The following is a 26,004-nucleotide window of genomic DNA, read 5'->3' on the forward strand; positions in this document are numbered from 1 at the left end:
TAATCATTTTTAAACCTGAATATTTTTGCTTACTAATAACACATCAACCAAAATTCTCCAGAGTTTTCAGAGTTCCTATATAACTGAGGGACTAATAGTCATATTTTGCTTTGCTGGGAAAATAGGCAACAAATTGATGTGGATCATACATCTCACTTTCCTGGAAAAGGAATAGCTCTTTCCCTTTGATCCCATCCACGATGGTTTGTTAACAAAATTTTTAATTAACTATTAAAATAAATTCATAATGACTTAAATAGAAAATATATTTGATGCTTTAAAAATAAGCCATCTAACATTAACAAAAATACTACTGTTGGCATTACGTGTTCTCCAGATAAAATGAGAAAATGGCAGTGTTTGCCATCTGCGATAACCAGAACTTCACTTAGGTTGCTACATGGACATTCCCTTGTCACAATGTCACAGAAGCAAAATTTCTTTACTTTTAAAAGTACAACTTCCTAAAAACAACTTTCTTTCAAAAAACCTAGTGCCTAATTATAGAGGACTGATTAACAATCTAAATGCAATTTCAGCTAACCTCTTTTACAGACAAGCATTTAAAAAATTATGTTGGTTTCCACTATCCCACCTCTAAAACAGATCTTCCAATGGCAAATGTCAGCTACTAAATGACACAAAATGTGAGAACTAAATAAGTCCTAAAATAGATAATCCAACATCTTTCCTTTGAAAATATGGAAGCAAGCAGCCTGTGCAGGAACAGACATAGAGTGACTAGCAGGGGGAAGGTAGAGGATGGTTTGCTGGCTTTCCCAGACTCCTTCCTCTGCATGACCCTCCCTCCACAGGGCAGTGTCCCTGCTGCCTGAAACCTGCATGAAATCTGACAACAGATCATTAGGATCCAGTATGAACAAAGGTAAACTGTTCCACAAAGAAAAACTACCTAGCTTGTTAATTACACTGGATGTGAAGGACTGGCAGGTGGGAGGCCTTGACGACAATGTAAAGAATTAAAGAATTTTGTTTTGAGATGTAAAGGTGATTGCTGGGATAGCAGAGCCAGTTGGGACCACTAAAATCTGGTTCAAAAGAAAAGGTTTCCTTTTCCTTTCTTTTTTTTTCCTGTGGGTGAGAGCACAGATCAGGCTTTAAACAATCATAAGTTCATATTAATTTTTCTTATAAATTTGAGATTATTACGCAATCTCCAAAGTTTTCAATAATTCAGTGAATTCAATCACTCACTTAATTCAAAATACAGCCATTGAGTCCCATTAGGGAACACAGCTCGAAGGGAAATGCAAAGATATCCTGAGGTGACAGCCTTTCTAAACTCATAGCTTTACAGGGATGAAAGTTTTGGACACCAGTGACTGGGACACAGATTTGTACAGCGTGGAACACATCCACTCCACACCTATGGGCCCTGTACTGGGTGTCCTGATGAGGTCGCTACACAATAAAGTGACTCTCCCGCACCACAGGACCGCTTCTGCGGAGAACTCCAGCCCTCTCGGAATTGTCCTGAACCTGTATTTAGTTCTAAACTTGGGCAGAGAGGAAGGGGACAATTCTGTACCTTCAAAGTGAAATCTAAATAAGCAAAGCAACAAAAATGAAAAGATAAGAAAAACTGCAAAGATGTCTAGGGCAGAGCAGTCATGAGAGCAGAAGATTCCAGAGGACAGAACAGGTGTCAGAAGCATGTATAGGCATATGGAGAAAACCATTCAAAGATCAAGCATACATCTAAAAAACTGCCAACTAACTTTGGATGTTTTCTGTTTACCTTGGAGAATATGTAGGGTCAAAGGATTTACTCAGAAGCACAGAAACCTAAATAAAGTGGATTCTTTTAGAATTCTGCTGATATTAAAGAAATGCATGCTTATTATTAAAAAAAAATCAGAAAACACTGAGCAGTACAAAGAAAAAGATACAAATAGAATTTAGGTTAGGAAAATACAGAGAAACATCAAGAAAAAACATATAATCCAACAACCCAGAGATAACTTAGTATGTTAGTGTGTATCCTCTCAAAATGAGTCTTTTCTCTATATGTACTTATTACCCAGATGTATTATGTGCATGTTTGCATTTCAATATATTTACATATAAACATGTGCAAATATATATATGTGCACATATGCAAGCACACAAAGAGAAATGCTCTCCATTTTTCTGTTGGTATGTTAGCACTGTCATTGGCTGTATAACAATTCTTTAATAAATAAGGGGATTAACCCTTTGCCATACGTATTGCAATATCTTTCCCATTTGATGATTTAATTTTTAGGATGTATTTTGACACAAGTTTTCATTTTTTGGCAATTTCTCCCACAAGTTTATATAAGCTTAAAGCTTACATGCCCCCCTTTCCCATTCTGAGATTCATACTTACTCATACTCTTTCTAGATATTTATAATTATATTCATTACAGTTAACCTACTAGAAATCTATTCTGGCACATGGTGCCAAGGGTATCACTTCATTTTTTAAGATGAGATTCAAGGTACTCTCTATTTTTCTAAAGAGCTGCTATCAAATGTTGGTTACAACAATTTCAGATCTGACTTCTTCCTGATTTGCTTCCAAGGTGTCTGGAAGCAACTCTTAAATGAAACGGTTGATCTATTTATATCAGAAACATGGACAGAAAAAGATGGTTTGGGCACAGCAGAGCCCAGAGACCACCCTTTCTTCTTCCACTGGTAGTCATCACTTTTCCTGGTCAGACCTAGGTTCAGTGTGAACTGCTGCAGTCCTAAGACATCCTAACATGGCAGAGACCAAGGTCAGGGAAGAAACTCAATCCAAGTGAGCAAATGCATACCTATACTTCAGAATAAGGACTGCACTTACTGAGAGCCTATGCGGTCTTGGATTCTGTGCTCAGAGCTCTGACAGACGGTGTAGTTGGTCTTCCTGACAATGTCATGAGGAGACACTAACTCTATTTTACTGTGGTTCAGGAAAACCATAAGGATCAGGTGTACAGGATCATACGAACAGTAATGGATGTAAGCTTATGGCTCCAGCAGGTTGATTCCAGAAGGCTGTGCTTTAATACAAGACTGTCTTAGGAAATCTTTCCAAGATATTAGTTGTTCTTATGTGGTGAATGACTCAGACTTATCAAGGAAATTCAGTTGCCTTCCAGATGTCGCAGAGGAGCTGACCACAAACATCAATCATGTAAGGTAGGCTATAAACATGAGAAGCTCTGAAAAGTACAGAAAGGATTAGCCTGTACTAAATGAAGGGAGACTGGAGGACCTCACAGTTTAAAAAGGAGAGTCAAAAGAGGTTACAGAAAGTAAGAGTTTATCACTACCAACTAACAAACCTGAGGGCACGGGCAAGCAGCAGGACATAGTGTGGTAGAGAGGGTATAAAGCTCTATCCCCCTGGGATGAATGACCACCCCTTGCCTCGGCTCCAGGTCTCTGCTTACTGAGCCATTTTCTTACTACTGAAGCTGGGGAAAGCAGAGGCCAGGAAAGACGAAAAAGTGCAAGGCATACTAAAGAAAAACTGATATCCTGGGGTGTAATTTGGTTTCAGTGGCGTGTGTCCTGTGCAAACAACTTTCTCCAGACTGGAAGGCACAAGAGATCAGACACTGGAGCAAGGCAATGCTTCCAAGAAAAGTGGGCCACAAAGCCCAAAAAGACTTCCGTTGTCCACGTAACTGGCAGGGCTTAGCATGCTGGCATCGCACCACCTTGTGCAGCACAACAGATGACTGTAGAGACAGGAAAGCTGTCCTGAGGGTGGGATGGTCATGTCAAGTTCAGACCTGGGAAGTCCTAATATGCTGCCTGGGCCTGAAAACCCACATTCCCCTGTCCTCAAATAACGGGCCTGCCCCTTTTTAATGAAGTTAGGAAAGGTAGAAGAAAGTGATGCTGCCATATACACTAGAGAGCCATTCTGTCAGGGCGACTGTCCCAATGCCCTAGCACATCTGCCCAGCAGTGACCCCCTGCCTTCACTCTTTCATTACTTTATTCATTCAATCCATTTTAGGTTTCTAAGATGTGCTAGCCCCTGTGCTTGTTATAGAGAATGCAAAATGAGGAAAACAAAGTCCCTCTCTTAAAGCAACATGGAATTTAGTGGATATAACAACCTCTTTATATACAATCTCTTTATATACAAATCATTAAAAAATCAGCTCCACAAGAGAGGAATACACAAACTGCACTGAATTTAATGCCACTAATTTTACGGTACTCCTTTATTTTATTTGCCACTAAGGAAGAAAAAAAATGCTGTCAATTAAATTTTGAGAAGCCATTGCCTGTTCTGATTTCAGAGATGTTACAGTTGGGAAATGTCTGTCAGAATGGTGGAATGTGGGAAATCTGGGGAAGCACCATCTAAGAGGCAGACTTTAGACTGGCATGTGCTAGAGGGAAGGGTGCTGAGGACCAGGATGGTGCATCAGCTACAGTGTGACAGGCCACAGGGACTGGCCTTTCAGCACTGGGAGCAGCTCAGAAGTGGGAGAGCACACAGCAGGAAGCAGAGGGGGCTCGGCAGGAAAGGCAGAAAGGGCTCAAAGGAATGGCTGCATGCCACACCGAGGTATCACTATCCCTTGTGGATGAGCAGAAACTGATGGAGGAGGATGTTTTGAGCAAGGGGAGCCCTAGTGGACCTGTGTTTCAGAATGCTCCTTCTGGCAGCAAAGTGGAGGAAAGGTGAGAAAGGAGTTGAAAGCAGGAAAGGGCTGATGGTCACAGGTCAAGTGCAGGAATATGAGTGGTGAGTCATGACCCTGGGGGAAGAAATACCAAGTGTACAGAGGAGAGATGGAATATAAGACATTGATCACAGGACTCTTGGGCTGCTGGCTGGGGACCCAGACTGACAGTGGGTTTATTCATTAAAAAAAAAAAAAAAAAAAAAAAACAGGAAGAAAAGCAGGCAGGAGAGGAAAAAGATGACTTCCAATTTAGACATGAGAATCCTGGGGGATTTGTGGAACCGCCACATGGAATGTCTCTCAGGCAGTGGGAAACACACATCTGGATCACATAATTACAGTGCCAGGAAAAGGGATGGCTTCTCCCTGCCTGAGGTCCTGGGATAGAATGGCTCTAGGGAGTCCCAAGTGTCAGTGCTTCACAGGTACAAGAGCAGAGACATGCTGAATGCTTACTGTAAGTTCAACACATCTTCCTATTGCCTCGTGACAACAATCTACTAACGTGACTGTTAGGATCATTGCCAATTTACTGGAAATTACAACCTAGGAAGTCACATCACTATAAAGCTAACTAATGGTACTCAAGAGCCTAAGGTCAGTCCCAGAGCCCTCGCTGCCAAACTGGAGTCCAAAGACCAAACACCCCTCAAGAAGTGGCTGGCCACAGGCTAAAGATAATCACAGCCTCCTACATATGGATCGACCTTTCACTGCTCTAGACTTCTGGTATTTCTCGCACATGTACCTCCCCAGACCAGAAGGAAAAAATCAGATAACATAATCCTAGTTTTCATCATTCTTCCCCAAAATGCTCTTGTCAAAGGACAATTCAGGGCTGGACTAGGACAGTGGTCTTAAGACTAGGTGTTTAAAGAACTCTTGAACACAGCTGATGTGTGAGGCAGGGGGCTCCGTCCCTACTTCCTTCTCACAGTTACCTTTCTCCCACTTCTCAGAAAAAGGCATGTGGCAACCCACCCCTGGATGTACACCAACCTGATATGGAAGACCTTTGCCAGGGGACTAAACAGACATCAGGGTTGAGGCTGCTGCCTTTAATCCAGGTTCTGTTACCTACAGCACAGCATGGAATCTGCCCTGTCCTGTGACATTTCTAAGGGACAGTGAGGACTTCTGGCTCTCAATCTACAGATATCACACAGGGATGACAGTTTCTAATCAGCACCATGCCTCTTCAGTGCTTAGACTATGCCAAAGATGCAGGCTCTGAGGGAGAGACCCAGGGGAGAGCACAGGGATGAGCATGAAGGTGTAGCAGACTGCTAGCAAGGCACACACTTCATCCTACCTGTCTGGCCATTTATCATGATCAAATCAAGTGAAGATCAGAGGCATGTACACTGACATGGGACATGAACTGAAAAGAAATGGAATCAGACCATTTCTGACAGAGAATAAGTCTGATTAGACTAACTGGTTTGACAATGATGCATAGCTTTGCCAATGAGGTCATATGAAAGACATATAACGTTTTGACAAAAATATATTTTAATCCAAAGAGAAGCTAAAAACATTAGTTCAGAGGAAAGGGACAGGTGGGAAATCTTTCACTCAACATATATTAGAGTCCCTTCTATGAGCTACTCACTGTACATGGCACAGAGATGTAAATGTGAGAAAGACATGCAATAAATCATAATAATAAAGTGAAGAACACTCCTTTTCATGAGGGATATACAGACTGCAGTGGGGTCAAAGGAATCAGGCAAGATGTTCTGAAATGAATCATAAATTTATTTTCTCAACGCTCCTGGAGTGTATCAGGTTAAACCCAGTGCCACCAAATGGAAATGTTGTTCTTTAACAGCAGATATATTTAAAAGTCATTTATATGTTAGGTAAAGTCTTTCTGGTGTACTTCCCAGAAACTGCAGAAGTGAGAAGCTCCTCTAACTGGGTGAGAAACTCTTTTGCAAATCAAGAGATTCCAATTCCTTTCTGTCAACAAAGCTAAAGGAGAACAAGACTGAATTGTAGCTGAGTGTTAAGGAATTATTTTGGATGATAATAAATCCCTTGGAGATTTTTTGACATATGAATCAGATGAAATAGAATTTAGTGATATTACTACAACAAATCTCCTTCTATTCCCATGTGTATATCTATATGAGCAAAGTTCCTCAGCACTTACATCTATAAAAACAAAGAATTTGATGATGACTAGCACTTCACTCCAATAATATGTAATATTCATCCACAGATACATCTCATCATTTTTTTCTAAAAATTATTTCACTTTTCTGTTTAATAATTATTCATTACAATCTTAATACGTTTGTGTTGTTTTGATCAACTAAGAGCTAAGGAAAATAACAATGATACATCAATCCAGAACTTACTTTTAGTATTTAGAGATTTATAATTGTGAGAAATAAAAATTAAACTTAAATCCATACTTTCATAAAATGGCAGTATGACAGTGTGATAAATGACTAAGAAATATATTAGGATAAAATTCGATGGATAAAATGACATGGAAATACAACTTCAAGACAAAAAAGAAATCATATGAAACTTTTAACTGTTAAAAATGAGTTCTTCATACATTTCTTTTGTTCGTACATTTTTAAATGATTTATGGTGTATTACCAAATCACTAAGGTACTGCGATTTTATTTGAAACATTTTTTTTAAAGAGGGGTAGTTTTTATTTTAAAAAGTCCATATTTAAAATACATCAAAAATTAAATCCTTTGGTAGGATGAAAAATTTTTATAGTCAACATAAAAATATTCGAAGGAGTTCATAGTTTTTCAAAATTATTTTCCATAGTATGTAAGCAAAGAAAAAAACTCATTGGTGTAAGGGATGAGGTCCTATGGATTCTTCAATATCTAACAGCAAAAATATTCCCTATGGAACCTGGTAAGCTGTAGGAGAAACGCAGAGTGACAGACAGGGAGGTGGAGAAAAGGGCACAGCAGAGCATAGCGCATATGAGGATGACAAAGAGAACTGGGGATATGTAGGAAGGAGGATGACAGAAAGGTCATGGGAACACTCAGATGGAACTGATTCCTGGAAAGGCACAGGGGTCAGCTGCTTCTAAATGCCAGATAAAAGGAGCACAAAAAGGTTGGTCCCCTCGTGATAGAGAAGTTCAACATTGCCCAGGAACAAAAACATGACCCTGAACAAAGGAAGGCCACAAAACATTTTTTTCAATTTCAGTATTTCTGAAAGAATGTGCAAAGAAAACCATGGCTCATAGCTTTATTTCTGAATTTTAACACTTCTACTTTGGCTTTAGGTCACTCAAGAGACAGTGGTTTTTATTCCTTTAATTATTTCAAGAACTCTTGAACTCAAAGATTACACATACGCACAAACACATATACAAAAGTTCTTATTTTTGTCCAAATTCTTCTTTAAGACAACCATACTAGTTAAAATTAAAAAAGATGTGGTTTGACTGCTTTCTTCTAATACTCAAGAATAGGTTTTCGTGTCTTTGAAAACAATGAATTAGGGCAACCCAGGTGGCTCAGCGGTTTAGCACCACCTTCAGCCCAGGGCCTGATCCTCGAGATTTGGGATCGAGTCCCATGTCAAGCTCCCTGCATGGAGCCTGCTTCTCCCTCTGCCTGTGTCTCTGCCTCTCTCTCCCTCTCTCCTCTCTCTGTGTCCCTCATGAATAAATAAATAAAATCTAAGAAAGAAAAGAAAGAAAAGAAAAGAAAAGAAAAGAAAAGAAAAGAAAAGAAAAGAAAAGAAAGAGAAAGAGAAAGAGAAAGAAAGAAAGAAAACAATGAATTAAAATAGTTTAGATAAGGAAAAACCACTAAGAACTATAATTCTTCCCCACAAGTCAAAATGATAGCATGAAAAGCCAAGGGAGGCCAAGCTAACTAATCTCTCTCTCACCTGGCACCTCCTCAGGACCCCACCCACTCCCTAAAGGAACTCATGGTCCCTTCTTTGTTGAGTGGCTCTCACACAAAGAAATTCTGCAATGACATACCATTTGTGTGAAGAAGAAACTGAGAGAGCAGTCAGTCTGGCTTGGACAGAATATCCCTAACTTCAGCCAGCTGGCGGAGATATAATTAGGCAAGCACTCCATTATCATTCTGTTATGGTAAAGTTTCCAGTCTCCTTCTCAACAAAGAAAGGATCCAAGGCCAGCCTAAATCTCTTTGATATCAGAGGGAAAAGGAACTTAATAGGTTCTAATTTAACTCCAAATGACTTAATACAAGTACCACCTAGAGCAGAATAATGAACAGTTGGCTGTTGGGGAGCATGGCAGATAGAGCACGTTCATCAGACCATCGAGTGCTGGAGAAGGAAAGAGGATGGTGGGTCTGCAGAGCAGAGAGCTGCAAAGGTAAAAGAGCACCTGGCTGTGATCCCTGGCAGGAGCTACCCTAACATAACTGCCATCACCCTGACAAAAGCCTCCTACCCACAAACCTAGTACAAACTAATAAAGGAGTACATCAATCTGAAGAAGAGAGGGGAGATCACCAGACTCAAAAGAAAGGAATCTAATTTTTTTTTTTTTATGACAGTACAGAGAGAGAGAGAGAGAGGCAGAGACACAGGCAGAGGGAGAAGCAGGCTCCATGCACCGGGAGCCTGACGTGGGATTCGATCCCGGGTCTCCAGGATCGTGCCCCGGGCCAAAGACAGGTGCCAAACCACTGCGCCACCCAGGGATCCCAAAAGAAAGGAATCTAAAAGGTGCTGTGTGTTCTAAAATCTCAGGTTATAACATTTCTTCCAATAAAAAATAAATTGGTGTACGTGGAGCCCATAATTTTTTATTGCTCTAATACTCTTAGAAGTTTTCGGGTCTTGTAATGAAAATGTAAGTTTGTACAAGTAAAGAATGATCACAAATCAAAAATGTCTGGTGGCTTTGTCATTTTTTTTTCCTTCTTTCAATCACCAAAGTTGAACATATTCTCTGTACCAGGCAGAGCAAGGCACAGGGCATACTGAGATCTATTATCACTTTCCCTCTAGGAGCTAGCTGGCAACACAGACAAGAAAATAGCTTTAAATACCACAATATGGTTCAGACTAGGAAGAAAGATTTCACATATTACAGGGGGAGCTCACTAAAGGCCCACGTAACCCAGCCTGCGAGGCAACAGGCACCTTCAGGGAGGAGGCTTGGAGATTGAAGAAATGAGCTGTAGAAGACTGAAAGGAAATCCAGGTAAATGCAAAGGCACAGGAGGCCACGTGGCACACAGTGGGGAAATGCAAGGGATTCCACAGGGCTGAAGCATGGAGACACAAAGGAAGACAGTGAAATGAGAAGGCAGAGGAAGGATTATGAAGGGCCTTGTCTATGATCATACTAAGGCATCTAAAATTTAACTTTAAGGCAACAAGGAAGCCATCAAATAAGTTTAATCAAACAAGTGACATAATCACATCTGAACTACAGGAAGTGTTTTCACCTGGCGATGTAGAGCCATCAGACTGTAAAGGTAAGGCCACAGGTGAGGTACATGTGCTGCAGTTTCCAACTGAGAAAACAGGGAGTCTCAATGAAGGGGCACAATGGGAATGGAAGAGATTGTCAGGTTCAAGGGACATTTATGAGGGAAAAAGTAATATACCTTCAATCACTGGGCTGTAATGGCTGGCTAGTAAATGTTTAACATCTGCCTTTAAAAAATGCCCTGATTTGTAGCATTTGTCAATTTCTATGGGGTAAAAGTTCCCTTCCTGGCTTTTTTCAGACTCCTAGATGGTGTCACTGAACTTAGAACTGGATTGAAATGTGCAATCAGCTCCTGCGAGTCGGTATGAGTCAGCTCCAGCACTACTGCCAGAATGTGAGACTGGGGAGAGGGAGGAATCTAGGAAAATCCAAGGCGAGACCTGGGTAGAGCGGGAAATGCAGGGTGTTAACTGTGCTCCTGAGGTCTGGTTGGGACATGCTGAGTTACACAAAGATATCAAAATGTCCAGCAGGCAGATGGACATAAGGGATGTGAACACTGCAGAGAAAAATCTGGCTAGAGATTATAGTTGAAATGGACATCATGGGGATCCCTGGGTGGCTCAGCGGTTTAGCGCCTGCCTTCAGCCCAGGGCATGATCCTGGAGTCCCGGGATTGAGTCCCACATCAGGCTCCCTACATGGAGCCTGCTTCTCCCTCTGCCTGTGTCTCTGCCTCTCCTCTCTCTCTCTCTCTCTCTCTCTGTGTGTGTGTGTGTGTGTGTGTATGTGTGTCTCATGAATAAATAAATAAAATCTTAAAAAAAAAAGAAATAGACATCACGATGAACTGTGTGCAAACTGAGAAGAGGATAAAGCACAGAACCCTGTAAAATACCAACAGTAAAGGGATGAACAGAGAAGAACTTGGTTAAAGATGCCTGAGAAGGATCTTAAGAAAAGGGAGGGTTTCTCAGGACCAAGTCCCCAAATAGTTCCCTGATGGATAATCAATTTACCAAAGAATTAACTCACTAAAGTTACCAAATTAATAAAAAAAAAAAAGTTATCAAGTTTACCTATTTTTAAAACCTACTTTTTAATTATTTATAAAGCAATTGGTTCATTGGAGGGTCTTGTTTTCAGCAAATTGGCCTATCTGAATATAAAAAGCCAAAGGAGTTTTAAGTAGCAAGGAAAAGTCAGGGCAACAAATGCCGCCTAGGAGGTCAATAGCTAACAGAAGCAAACCTTACAACACCGCTCCTCAGAATGGCAGTGGTGGGAAGATGCCCAGTGGAAAAGTGAATGGACAGAGAAGCAGAGGTGGTATAGAAGATTTCACTAAACAGAGTAGAGAGGAAACCTCAGGGAGAAGCTGCTGCTCATCTTTCCTTTTCTTGTATTTCCTATGTTGAATGGAAAGATCCAGCATTTAAGAAGAAACTGAAGGATTCAACAGAAGCACCTGAAGTTACAGGAGGGGAAGAGGGAATAAAATCTGCACTGAAGATGAAGAAGGGAGGAGATACACTTCTCTAACTCATTTCTGGAGCCATACTTCTGTTAGCAATTTGGAAAATTGCTGAGTTTCATTTTATCATGACAATCAAGGTACATGACATCTACTTAAGAAGCTCTTTGCAATTCCATTTGATTCTAGTTAGAAAATTTCCTGAATGATACTGGTCTGTATGCTGAAGCCACAGGAAACAGGAACAAAATCTGAAAGTATGCCAACCTTGCATCATTACAGGCACAAAATTGTTTTAGATTCTCATTGTCCCAAACCCTCCTCCCCCCACCGTCATTGTTCTTCCCTTGCAATAGCCTACCCCTCCCAATGGCTTCCCACTTTACCAGGCCAAGAAATAAATACCCTCTTTTGTTTTTAACCCAATATATTAAAAACTTATTTCACAGGTATTTGATGCTGAGGATGATTTCTTCTTATGCGTACAAACACTGATTGTTTTATAAAAGTACCAAATTCTTTCAGATCAAGTCGGTAGCTTAAGTAAAGATCACCAGTATCACTTTAGCATTCCGCCATGTCAAAACTGTCCCCTAACCATTACTGAAAAGTTATCAGTTCTTATAAATGAACTCTCTGCCTTACAAATGTCTGATTATTTTCTCGTCAATTTAGGATTTTCTCTTAATTAGAATTTAGTTATTTGCCAAAAACAGTCAGGGATTGAGACACACAGGACTCCAGCATTGTAATGTAATATCCCAGTCACTACACGGTCATTCAACAAATTTCTCTGGCTACTCTTTCACAGGAAGCCAACTGAGAAGGTTCACGTTCACTATATTGTAAAACTTTTATCTGTCTTTTGTAGCCAGGAGCCAGGAACAGTGAGATAAGCTAGGGCTGAAAAGAGTGAAAACCCTTAACAGAAATTCCACACATCTGGGACAAACCATAAAGACTGCAGATTAAGCTGGGTAGTAAAGTTTGGCAAAAGGAAACAATTATAGGTTTAATTCAGCTCTCAAATGGCAAATTGAGATAACAGGGATTTGATATGATTTGATGTAAGGATTATATTTTGCTTTCTTTTACAAACTGTCAACTATAATGTCTAAAAAACCAAACATTTCTGATCTTTAGAGATTTATGCAAATATCAATTCTTAGAGGAAAATGTCTGACTCTCCTGTAAAAACTACTACTAAAGTGTATGTAGAAACAATGTAGCTGATTGGCAAAATGAGGATAGTTGCTTCAAAATGGAAATTCTAAAAACATAACTTACTACATACAAAAAGAAGAAACCCAAAGAGAACATCATCAAACAATATACAGGGCGGTTGCTAAAGAGGATTCTTCTTTTACCTTAAGAATCACATGCAGTGGAAAATCAAGACTTGGGTTACCAACATGAGCCTTTGGTTTTGTTCTAAGAAACACAAATTAGTAACCTACCGTCCGTCTGAGATTTACTGAGGAATATTGTGCTGGCCCGAGGATGGTCTGAAGGATTGAATTCCATGTTCAAATCTTTAAAGAAAGAAAAAGAATATACATAAATATCCATTTGGTAACGAAGAGGAGTCAAGATTATTTTCAGTTTTTTTAACCTTAAATTGCTAATATATCCAAGGATTCTGGCAAAAAACCTAGAGTTATTATGTTAATATATTCTTCTAAGTTCAACGAGAAGACTGTTATTTAGAAATCTGAGAAAGTAACACATAAAAATTAGACTCTTGGTGGGAGATCTGTTGGCCTAAAACTCCCATTTTCTTTTTAAAAGTCTGCTCTGAATACTACAAACCTGAGGATACTACAAAATAGCAAGATAGAGTTGTAATACTCAAGGAGAATTATGTGCTACAACTGACTCATCTAAAATCTACAGTTATGTGAGTAATATTCCTTGTTGAAGGTGAATGAAATAGAATATCTCAGCCAAATGAGCAACTACAAACTGTTTGATTAAGACTGTTATTTTCTAAAAAGGCAAAACTTAATCTTCAAAGCAAAGGCCACAGATTGGCCATCTGTGGGCATAATCCAGGGCCAGGGATATAGTTTGTTTGGTCCATATATTTGCTTAAAGTCTGAACCAACATATTATGATTTTTATATTTCAAACATAAACCACAAAGAAAAATGTCTGTATTTACAGCTTCTCTTAAGAAATCAGATCATTTGGCAATACTGGGCTCCCACCCAGTGGTCACAATGGGCTGGAATGCAGCAGCTGCCAACCCCTCCCAGTGGGACCTCGGATTCCAGTCTCCAGTGGTCAACCCTCCAGCTCCCTGACACTCCTCAGGTACGCTCCTCACTTTAAGACCTTCCTACCGCTATGTGCATTTGGTTTTGTAATCCCTGCCTCAGAACAATCTCCAAGAGCTTGAAGCTTATCAGTAGAGTATAAACAATTTAGAATCCCATCATAGAAGAGTTTTTCCAGTTTAAAAAAAAAAAAAAGATTCCATTGGGAAAGAATATTTAAGGAAAACAAAAGAATTAAGTTTGGGAAGGGAGAGAGAAAATCAAAATGACTAGAAAGTCAGAATGGTCTTCAAATCAGTTTCCAGCATCAGAATGAAAACTATTTTGAGAATTAAAAATAGACCTGCCCTACAACCCAGTAATTGCACTGTTGGGGATTTACCCCAAAGATACAGATGCAATGAAACGCCAGGACACCTGCACCCTGATGTTTCTAGCAGCAATGTCCACAATAGCCAAACTGTGGAAGGAGCCTCGGTGTCCATCGAAAGATGAATGGATAAAGATGTGGTTTATGTATCCAATGGAATATTCCTCAGCCATTAGAAACGACAAATACCCACCATTTGCTTCAACGTGGATGGAACTGGAGGGTATTATGCGGAGTGAAATAAGTCAATCAGAGAAGGACAAACATTATATGGTCTCATTCATTTGGAGAATATAAATAATAGTGAAAGGGAATAGAAGGGAAGGGAGAAGAAATGTGTGGGAAATATCAGAAAGGGAGACAGAACATAAAGACTCCTAACTCTGGGAAACGAACTAGAGGTGGTGGAAGGGGAGGAGGGCAGGGGGTAGGGGTGAATGGGTGACGGGCACTGAGGGGGGCACTCGACGGGATGAGCACTGGGTGTTATTCTGTATGTTGGCAAATTGAACACCAATAAAAAATAAATTTATTATTAAAAAAAGAAAACTATTTTGAGTAGTTAGTATTTATTTATTTATCCAATTAATTTATTAATAATTAATACAATTATTTCAATAAATTTAAATTTGCAAAGACACCTACTTGACACCAACAAAAATGGATTCCAACTACCCTCAGTTTTCATAGCTAGTCAAGTCAAAAATAAAAGGAAAAAAGGATGTCCATATATACACATGGGAAGCAACACCAAACCATTTATCCAGAGTCTCCCCTCAGCAATCCTTTGAAGTGAGGCATCTTCCCAACATCAACCAATGGCTTACTGGACTATATAGCTCCTGACCTTACACTGGGTTCCTAATTAATGCATACTGAATCTGTAATGCTATTTCAATTATCTGGTCCTCCTTCTGTGACAGCTATTAAAATTATATCTAAAGTGTAGCAGTTTCATACCTAAAGGCTATGGAAGAGGAAAGGGAAAAAAGACAACTTCTCAGACTTGCTTCAATTTGAACTAGATAAAATGAGGCCATAAATCTGGTGAAAATGAGTCCTTAGTGAGGGGGTTTCCTGCTCCAGTAGGATTTTGTTACAAAAAGGTCAAACAACCAATGTGCTATCCAATTTTTTTTTTTGAGAACTCCAGCATATGAAAACTGAGGGCATATATGTAATCCCAACCATGAAGGATGCTGTTAATTTCCAAAACCTTAATTCACAGTCCCCACAGAAGTACTGACTGGAAAAACAAGCTGCCTGCAGTATTCCATGTTGGTGGGAGAGCAATAAACTCAATCCCCTAGCCTTGGACAGTGTCAGCACTGCGATTTCTTGGTTTGTTCCCTTAATCTCCATTTTGGACCAGTTTTGGGGGGTTTCTTTGAGGGAGTGGGATGGGTGGAAGACTGTCTAGTGAGATTTTAATCTAGACATTTGAAAAATACATAGGCAGGCCCCCTTATGCAGAGCAGTATTCTTGGACTCAGTTTATTATCAAAATTATCATTAGGGGTTTGTAAAATACCACAAGCAAAAAGTGTAAAGATCTTCTGCTTCAAGCCAATAGTGGAGCCAAGATAACACAAGACTGCCACTTCTTAGGGAATTGAGATCCTACTGCTTTTAAGTTTAAGAATGTCCTGAAAGAAGAAGACCTACACACGGCCAACAGATACATGAAAAAAAATGCTCTACATCACTCAACATCAGGGAAATACAAATCAAAACTACAATAACATATTACCTGCCACCAGTCAGAATGGCTAAAATTAACAAGACAGGAAACCACAGATGCTGGTGAGGATGCAGAGAAAGAGGAACCCTCATACACTGTTGGTGGGAATGCAAACTGGTGTAGCCACTGTGGAAAACAGTGGAGGTTCCTCAAAAAAAGTTGAAAAGAGATCTACCCTATGACACAGCAATGGCACTACTAGTTATTTACCCCAAAGATACAAATGTAGTGATCTGAAGGAGCACCTGCACTGAAATGGTCATAGCAGCAATGTCCGTAATAGCCAAACTGTGGAAAGAATCCAGATGTCCATCGACAGATGAATGGACAAAGAAGAGGTGGTATACAGATATAGATACACAAAATGGAATAAATGGAATACTACTCAGCTATCAAAAAATTGAAATCTTACCATTTGCAATGACATGGATGGACCTAGAGGGTATTATGCTGAGTGAAATAAATCAATTAGAGAAAGACAATATCACAGAATCTTAAGCAAATGTGGAATTTAAGAAACAAAACAGAGGACCATAGGGGAAGGTAGAAAAAAATAAAACAAGATGGAATCAGAGAGGTAGACAAACTATAAGAGACTCTTAATCATAGGAAACAAATGGGCTGCTGGAGGGGAGAGGGGTGGAGGGATGGGGTAACTGAGTGATGGACCTTAAGGAGGACACATTATGGGCACCTGGGTGGCTCAGTAGTTGAGCATCTGCCTTTGGCTCAGGTTGTGATCCCGGGGTCCTGGGATTGAGTCCCACATTGGGCTCACCACAGGGAGCCTGCTTCTCCCTCTGCCTGTGTCTCTGCCTCTCTCTCTTTCTGTGTCTCTCATGAATAAATCTTTTTTTTTTAAAAAAAAAAAAAGGAGGACACACGATGTTAAGAGCACTGAATATTATATAAGACTGATGAATCACTGAACTCATCTCTGAAACGAATATGCAGTATCTATTAATCACTTGAATTTAAATTAAAAAAAAAAGATCTGGAGGACAATCCCTGGAGATAAGATTCTATGCTAAAATGGTCACAAACCCTAGAAAGGGCTAAGAATGGAGACATTCAGATTCTGAAAGGGCTGTCAATAATAGGGCATTTGTTATAGTAAATAATAGTGTGCCTAGATACTGGAATGCTATGCCACCGTAAAATAATCATGTGAACTGCACTAATCATGGTAAGCACAGCATAATGTATAGAATCGTTTAATCACTACATTGTACACCTGAAACTAATGTAACATGTCAACTATACATAATTTAAAAACAAAAAACGTGAAGAATATTTGATTCACAAGGAAATAGCAGTACCATATGTCATTAGATGCAGAAAGCAGGTGATATTTTTGGAGGCACTATGCATAGGTATAGCATATATACACTAATATTGGGTTACCTTTGAATAATGCAAGGGAGACTTTTTTCTTTTCCATGTTTTCTACATTTCCTGCATTGAGCATATTTTCTGTTAACTTATGAAATTTCAAACATCTGTGTTTTAAAACTACTTGTGAAAAATGATTTAGGCCTTCATGATCCTCTAGGTAGGTGGGCTGTTATTTCCCCAGCAGGCGCTGGTGTTTCCAGGAGATGCACTGTGGTCTCTTGGCTGTGGCTATCGCATCCCCTCCCCACAAGTCAGGGGCACACAGCCACCAAGATGTGTCTCCCCACAAGCACTGGCCACGTGCTGTAGGAACTCATGATAAAAGACACCATGCTGTGAGGGACTCCTGAGTGGAGGTGCCTTCGTCCTGCCAGCAGCCACTATGCATGTACACGACATTTCCTGGTCTAAACAGAACAGGGCCACAGGGGAGGATGACTGCTTGTCCTTCCACGCAGAGCCCAAGGAGCAGGAATCATGTTTCATACCATCCCTACCAAGTCTGATACAGGAAGAGATTATCATGTTTCCTTTATGGCCAAGTCATAATTCCAGGTCTGAATATTAACACTCACTTATGTTAGAGGTGGTTTCCTGCATGAGTGGCAGGTCAATTATCATCCCTACCCAGTTCAGAAACACAGAGGAAGTCATGTAGAGTTCAGAAGAGTCTTCACGATCAGGAATTGACATGATACTTGCAGATAAGGCAAGTGAAGCTGACAGAGGTTGAGGGTCTGGCTGTGTAATCATAGAACTTCAACCAAAACTCTGGTCTCCACCTGAAATCTGGAGACCAGAGTTTTCCTTACTACTCTTACCTAGGCCAGACCTTGCCTCAGATCCTGATTGCCCTACAAGGACTTAAGTCCTTAAGGAGGAGGCAAAAGCTGGCACAGAGGAAAATCCAGAAGACTTGAAAGCTGGGTTCACACAATCTTTAAGTTCTCCCTGGAATTAAAATTTTAGGACCTAGATCTTGGATGAGATAACCAGGAAGTTTCTACACAAAGAAAAATCAAGGAAATCTCTGCTTCTAGATGCAAGAGTACATATAGCACTGCTAAGAAAAACAGAGAGAATCAGCTCATTTTTCTCTGCAAGCATGGCCAGATGTTACTACCTTCTCAACACTTGCACAAGCTGCCAGTGCATTACTCAGAAAAAAGTATTTAACGACATGCTGATTTGCATTTCTTCCAATCCTAACCCAGATCCACATTCCATAACCATAGCATGGAGAGTAATAAAACTTTTGCCAGGTGTAGGCCAGTGGGCTAACTTTGCATGGGACAAGTCTGAAGCCCAGATTTCTCTTACCTGTTAATGTGAAGGTGGGCCAACCACAGGACCCAGTTTACCAGCACTGATTTAAATATGTACAACAGCAGAATACAAAGGTACAAGGAACTGCCCAGTGTTTCTTACATACAGGTTTAAAAGAGCAACTCCAGGTCTTGATGAGAAATACGGCAATTATAATATGCACTTTGGCAAGGGAACACCAACTTTTCAGGAACAAAAAATGGGAAAAGGCAGCATTCTCACAAGCCAAGGAAAGTAAACCTGCCATATCACTCAAAATTACACTATGAAGTCAAACATGACAAAATTGCTCCTTTAGCCATAAAGAAAAAAAATCCCCATATTGCAGAAAGTCAGGAAAAATGATACCCCAAATGTGAACAGTGAGTTGGAACACATTTGGAAGAGTGTAGTGATTTCAGTTCAGCTCGGTGATATTTTTCTTTCTTCTCTTTTTTTTTTTTTTTTGTCTTTTTAAATTTTGATTGAGGGAGCCCTGGGTGGTTCAGTGGTTAAGTGTCTGCCTTTGGCTCAGTGCGTGATCCTGGAGTCCCCAGATCGAGTCCCACATCAGGCTTCTTGCATGAAGCCTGCTTCTCCCTCTGCCTGTGTCTCTGCCTCTCTCTGTGTGTCTCTCATGAATAAATAAGTAAAATATTTGAACAAAAATAAAGATTGATTGATTGATTGGTTGATTTAGAGAGAAGGAGGGAGGCAGAGAGGGAAGACCTGTGCTCTTGAGCAAGGTGAGGAGTAGAGGTCGAGGGAAAGAAAGAATGAATGAATATTGTGGGTGTTTATCAAGGCCAGTCCAAACTGCCATGGTTTTCATTCATTCATTCAACTAAAGTGAGCATCTTCTAAGTGCAATTCAGGTACTGCTGAGTTCTACATATTGAGGATACAAGATACAGAAGGGAACGAAATAGATCAAGTTTCTGCACTAGATCATCCTTCTAATTTTAAGGTGTGAAGTACCAGTGAAGAAAACAAAAAGAATAAAAAGCCATTAAGAATACTACAAATTCTATAACCCACATTAAGAAAGCTAGAAGTCAACTATCCTGGATTCTAGGAGTCATTCATTCCCCCAAAGAGAGGCTCAAATTGTGAAGCAGAAAAACACCTTTTATAATGTAAAAGATCTAGATTTGCATATACCTCTACTAACTCTATGGACTTGGGCAAATTGCTATACTATTCTAGGTTTCATTTTCTTCTTCTACAAAGTGGGCAAATAACTCCTAACTTAGAGGACTGCCACGAAGATTAAAAGATATTCATATAGGGACGCCCAGGTGGCTAGTGGCTGAGCGAGCGTCTGTCTTAGGCCCAGGGTGTGACCCCGGGGTCCCAGGATCAAGTCCCACATCGGGCTCCCAGTGGGAAGCCTGCTTCTCCCTCTGCCTGTGTCTCTGCCTCTCTTTGTCTTTCATGAATAAATAAAATCTTTTTAAAAAAAAAAGTTATTCATATAAAGCAATGAGTAGGGGATCCCTGAGTGGCTCAGCAGTTTAGCGCCTGCCTTGGGCCCTGTGCAATGGAGCCTGCTTCTCCCTCTGCCTGTGTCTCTGCCTCTCTCTCTCTCTTTCTCTTTCTCTCTCATGAATAAATAAATAAATAATGTTTTAAAAATAAATAAATAAAGCAATAAGTATAATTTCTGTCAAATAGATACCCCATATAGAATGGCTACTAAAATTTTAGGTTATTAAAAAACTTTATTCCATAGCATCTAGCTCAGTGCTAAAGACACAAAACTCTCCAAAGATGTATATTAAATATAAAGACACTAAAAATGATGCTAAACCATCATTATACAGTATCTGTTCTCTAAGGAGTCCTGGTTGGAAACGGATGTTTATAACTTCAGTGTTTCAAATTCCTGATACAGATTCTCCTACCTCTTATAAAAAAGGATAAGATAGTCCATAATGACAAGATGAACTAGCCTCTAACGGAGTGATTCTTTAGAGAGAAAAGGCAGGTTTTTTTTTTTAAATTTTTATTTATTTATGATAGTCACAGAGAGAGAGAGGCAGAGGGAGAAGCAGGCTCCATGCACCGGGAGCCCAACGTGGGATTCGATCCAGGGTCTCCAGGATCACGCCCTGGGCCAAAGGCAGGGGCCAAACCGCTGTGCCACCCAGGGATCCCAGAAAAGGCATTTTTAAGAAATGTTATGGAATCCCTAGCATTGACTTCAGCCTAAATCTTGGGAAACTAAGTTTTCAACTATTAACTGCTTCTTTATCATAATGATGATGATGATGATATTAAGACATAAGTCAAATTAAAATATTAACAGAACAGACATTCTAAGATTCTCCTGCCCCACCTTCAGGTTAATTACAAAGATATTCAGTCACACTGCTTTGAGTCCCTTTTGAGCTGAGTACAGGTTATGACGGGATCCTTTTATTCAAAACTGAAAAGAATCAAACAGCATGCCTGCCAACCAGTTTGATTCAGCAATATTCTCCAATGTCATGTAACCTAATTTTCTTCTGTTCTTTCCACAGATGTCACAGTATCAGGGATCCACAATTGCTCATCTTGGCTTTTTAAACCAGCAAAAGTGTTATAAAATAATGCCACGGATAAGCAGGAATAAGGTCTGGAAAGCTAGAAAAACAGAAAAGTGCATCAAGGCCTATAATGTAATGGGTCTAATATAGATAGAAGAGGAGACACAAAAGACAATTTGCACAAAACAGACAGAAACTTCCACCTTCTACCTCTTTTCTCTGCACTGCCAGCTTCAGGTTGATCACTGTTTCTTGTTTTTAGACAAATATCTGACACGATCAAAACCTCAAACTTTTAATTTCACCTTTAGGTAGACACATTTCTATATCTGGCTATGATCTTCAAGGCAATGACAAAAACAAAAGTCTGTTAATTTTAAATCAGTTTGGTTTCCTTTTTTTTTTTTTTTTTAATTACCATGGTCCTACTGCTTAAAAATCAGTGATTATTCCCCCATTCATTAGCCCAATGAGACCAAAATCGAGACCATCCTTCCCACTCCTCCACCAGTCCCCTCCACTGGTTTGCTCTATGTGTTGCCACCAGGCAGGCCTTATCCCAGCAGTTGAAGACCAATTTATAATAATTGCTGCTGCTGCGGCAGCAGGCTGCTGGTACCAAACTTCCAATTAATTTTAAAGCCGTTTTCTAATCCCACTGATTTTGAATTTATTCTTCTAATTTGGAGTTTATTCTTGCAATTATTCTCACACACTTAGATTTGGTGATTCTGTTTTCACTCTACTTTTAGCTGCCTGCATCCCCAAGGGTAGTCCATGCGTGTGGCTTTGTGAGCACTGATATCTGGGTCCACACATCTATGTATGCTGGGTCTCTAGGTCTGAGTCTGTGTCTGCATCTCTCTGCACACACACACACACACACACACACACACACACACCTGACTCTCATTTGCATCCTCTCCTTCCCTCCATCAACTTATCTATCCATCTCTCTACCTCTTTCCAACCTGTCTCTCACTCTCTTCCACTCACTCTTTTCCTCTTTCCCCCAACTCCTTCCCTCCCTCCCTAAACCCTTCTCTAGCCTCTCCACTGTCTCTTTCTAATATTCTATTTTTTTAAAGATTTTTAAAATCTATTTATTCATGAGAGAGAGAAAGAGAGAGAGAGAGAGAGAGAGAGAGGCAGAGACACAGGCAGAGGGAGAAACAGGCTCCACGCAGGAAGCCCAACGTGGGACTTGATCCCGGGACTCCAGGATCACACCTTGGACTGAAGGTGGCACTAAACCCGGGGCTGCCCTCTAATGTTCTATTTTAAGATGAACCAAAGGAGACAGAGAGATCCTAATGTTGAGACTACAGACAGATCTTGTGCCAATATGGCAGCCTGGATAAACTAAAAGCTCTGCACTGCAAGCACTCAGGAATGTGAGATAAAATATAAGACATCCTTGTAAATGCCTATGAGAGTGTGTCAAGAAGTCAAGGAAATGACCTTTTCTCACTAGAGAGAAAACTGAGGTCTTCCAGCAAGGATGGGCTATCCAGCAGTAAGAGCTGGGTCTGAGGTCTCATCTATCATCCTGGCAGAATTACTAATCTAACCTCCTTTACTTAAGTAAAGTGCTTTGGTTTGGAAGTCACCTTATTTTAATATCCTACAGGTTAGATATAAGCCCTCAGAGTGGACAGAAGTTGGAATTGCTGCTTTTACATATATGGGCTATGGTCTCAACAAAAACTAAACTGGAAAAAAAAAATGAACGCAGATGAAAAAGGAGGCCAGGATAAGAAAGGAAAAGGTTCCCAATCCCCCACTAACTGGTAATCATTGGTGTGTCTCCAATGTGGTTTTGGAGTTCTACTCTACAAATATAGTTCAGGAAATCCCTAGACACATTTATACCAAACTGGTCGCATGTCAGTGATATACCTGAATCCCTGACAGAATTAACTGTAAACTGCTCTGAAGAAGCCTGCCTCCCAGAGCTGCACCAGACTGTCCTCTAAAGATAGGCTCACCATCCAAAGTGGCAAGACATAGAAGGAAACAACCCATTACAAACAAGAGTCAGAAGACATGACAAACAGCAAGATTAGGCTTTCAAGAACTTGGGGTAAGAGAACAATTGGATAGACATCATAAAATAAATATGTGCACAATTATATGTATTAAGTAAACACATAAAGAAATAAAAACATAAGAGAAGAAAGAACATTTTGGAAAAAACTCATGTCCGTATGTATGTTCATATATACATAATGAATGTATTATACATGTAAACTCATATATTCTAGAAATTAAAAACACAGTCATTGAAATCTGAAATTGAATAGATGGGTTAAATAGCAGATTAGACTCATCTGAACACAGAACTCATACTCTGAAAAACATATCTTAGGAAATCACTTAGAATGAAGCACTGAGAGATAAAGAATTAAAAATGTATAGAATGAAAAAATCCAACTAATAGTGGCTCTGCACTCCATAACCCTTGAAGATAAAAAAGACTCATAGCAAATCCTCTTAATCTGATAAAAGGTATCTTAATAAAGGCTATGTGCCCAAAACCTACAGCAATCCTCATACTTAAATGGTGAAACATCAGGTGCATTCTCCTTAGGTCAGGAATAAAGCTGGAATCTACCTACCTTCAACACTGTATGGAATGGGATAAGAAAAAAAAACAACATAAAGAGAATTTACTGGATTGGAAAGAAACATAACTGTTGTTATTTGCATATAATCCTCTACTTAGAAAATACAAAGGGCTGGGATCCCTGGGTGGCGCAGCGGTTTGGCGCCTGTCTTTGGCCCAGGGCGCGATCCTGGAGACCCGGGATCGAATCCCACGTCGGGCTCCCGGTGCATGGAGCCTGCTTCTCCTTCTGCCTGTGTCTCTGCCTCTCTCTCTCTCATTCTGTGTGACTATCATAAATAAATAAAAAAAAAAATTAATAAAAAAAAAAAAAGAAAATACAAAGGGCTTTACAAGTCTATTGGCAGTACACAAAAATTAAGATATAGGAATTATTTTCATTCGATTACCTTAGTAATAGTAATAGTAATAGTTTACCTTAGAATACCTTTCAACTAAAGGAACAGCACCATCTCCTTTACCCTAGGGTGTTGAGAAATGTATGGGGACAATTTTGGCTGTCACAATGATAAACAGCAGCTACTTGTCTATTACAGTCCCACACAATGAGGAACTATGCCACACAATGCCAACAGGGCATTCACTGAGAAACACTGTGGCCTAGAGCAATAAACAGTGTAACGATAATATTAAAAGGTTCAATTTACTAAGTCACAAAAAAATTATCATTAAATTTAACAGAAAATTATAAGATTACATAAAATTGTAATTTTTTATAAAAACTAAAATAAATATATATGTATAGATATTCTGTGTGTGCACGCACACACACACCTACACTCAGAGTCGCATACAATTATTCACATGCATACACATCCTTATTTGGCATCACACCTATCCTGTATCATACCCCTTGGTACATCCTAAGCTGGGGATATAGCACTAAACATCAGACAAGGTTCCTGCTCACAGAATTATCAACCCAAGTGTTTGAAAGTTTAAATATTATCACTCTGGTCATGTTCATATTACAAACTAATCTCTTCCACTTAAAAACTTAAATTTGGGCAGTGGCTTTTCCAGGGTACTTTACTAGCTTCATCCTAACATTACTCTCCTTTGGGCATTTCGCTGATTACTACTACATCCACTAGAGGTCAGGCAAGGAAGAACATAAAACAGGTTAAGCTAATCATTAATGGGAGGGGGAGGGAGTGGGGGCACTAAGAGCACTAAGAACAGTGCTACTACATGCTCACTTCCATATTAGATTTCGTGGAAGTGCAGGTACAAACTAACACATCCAAGAATATTTTGTTCTACACAGTACTGTTATTTGCATATAACCCTCCACTTAGAAAACAGGAATAAGCTCTCACTGACTTACATGTTTGGTCATCACTCCTCTGTATACCTGGCCAGTGCCATACAACTGGCTGGCCTGGTTTCCCACTTCTCTTTGCTTTATACCGCTATACTTTGTTTTCCCCACACACATACCTAATATCCTTTGTTTTCAGGGGCTTGACCAGACCAACCCCTCTACCAGGAAAAAACCCTCTCTAGGTCAGCCCACCTGTCCATTCCTGCCCCCACCTCCCATCTGGCCAAGGCTCGTGCTCCCTGGGAGATTTCTTGACTCATCTAGGCTTGCTCACTTGTCCTTCTCCACACCAACCAAACTTGTTATATGCCTGTGTTCTAGCAATGTTTTTCTTCTATCTCCATAGCTGTTGGTCTGAATGCATAATCCCCCAAAAGTATGCTGACTGTATAAAAGGTCAATGATGAGTTCAGATATCTTTTAGATGCCACCAAGGTAATGAATCAGATGTATGTATTAATATAAAGATATTCCAGAATAGTTCCCCTCCCCCATCAAGGAGCTTCTATCCTCCAACACATATATACACATATACTTAGTTCCACAAATCCTTAAGCAATTCAGAATGCAAAAAGGATCATATGAGTAACGCTGATGGGAAGTACTCCAAGCATGTTCCCATCTTCCCATCTGATAGAACAGAGAGGACTCCCTAGAACAAATGAGATTTCAGTGGACCTGACAGATTTTTATTCGGAAAAGGCTGCTCAAAGAGGGGTGCATTTCAGCCAGAACGAAGAAGATGGGCCAAGGCACACACTGGACAGAAAAAAACTTATTAGGGGATAGCCAGGAGACATATGTGGAAAGCTTGGAGAGTTGAGAAAGAAAAACCAAAGGAAAAGAAAAGCAAGAAAGATG

The 26,004-nt window shown here is 40.0% G+C and overlaps 1 protein-coding gene across 1 annotated transcript in view; it reads right to left on the minus strand.

Annotated features, from left to right (window-relative positions):
* Positions 1–26,004, minus strand: part of CCNY (cyclin Y) — a 232,873-nt gene that overhangs the window by 75,887 nt on the left and 130,982 nt on the right. Inside the window, exon 2 of the mRNA XM_055308617.1 lies at positions 13,036–13,110. Within this exon, the coding sequence (XP_055164592.1) occupies positions 13,036–13,110 (75 nt within the window). The remainder of the gene's footprint in view (positions 1–13,035; positions 13,111–26,004) is intronic.

This window comes from Nyctereutes procyonoides, unplaced genomic scaffold, assembly GCF_905146905.1.
Source record: "Nyctereutes procyonoides isolate TBG_1078 unplaced genomic scaffold, NYPRO_anot_genome, whole genome shotgun sequence".
NCBI lineage: Eukaryota > Metazoa > Chordata > Mammalia > Carnivora > Canidae > Nyctereutes > Nyctereutes procyonoides.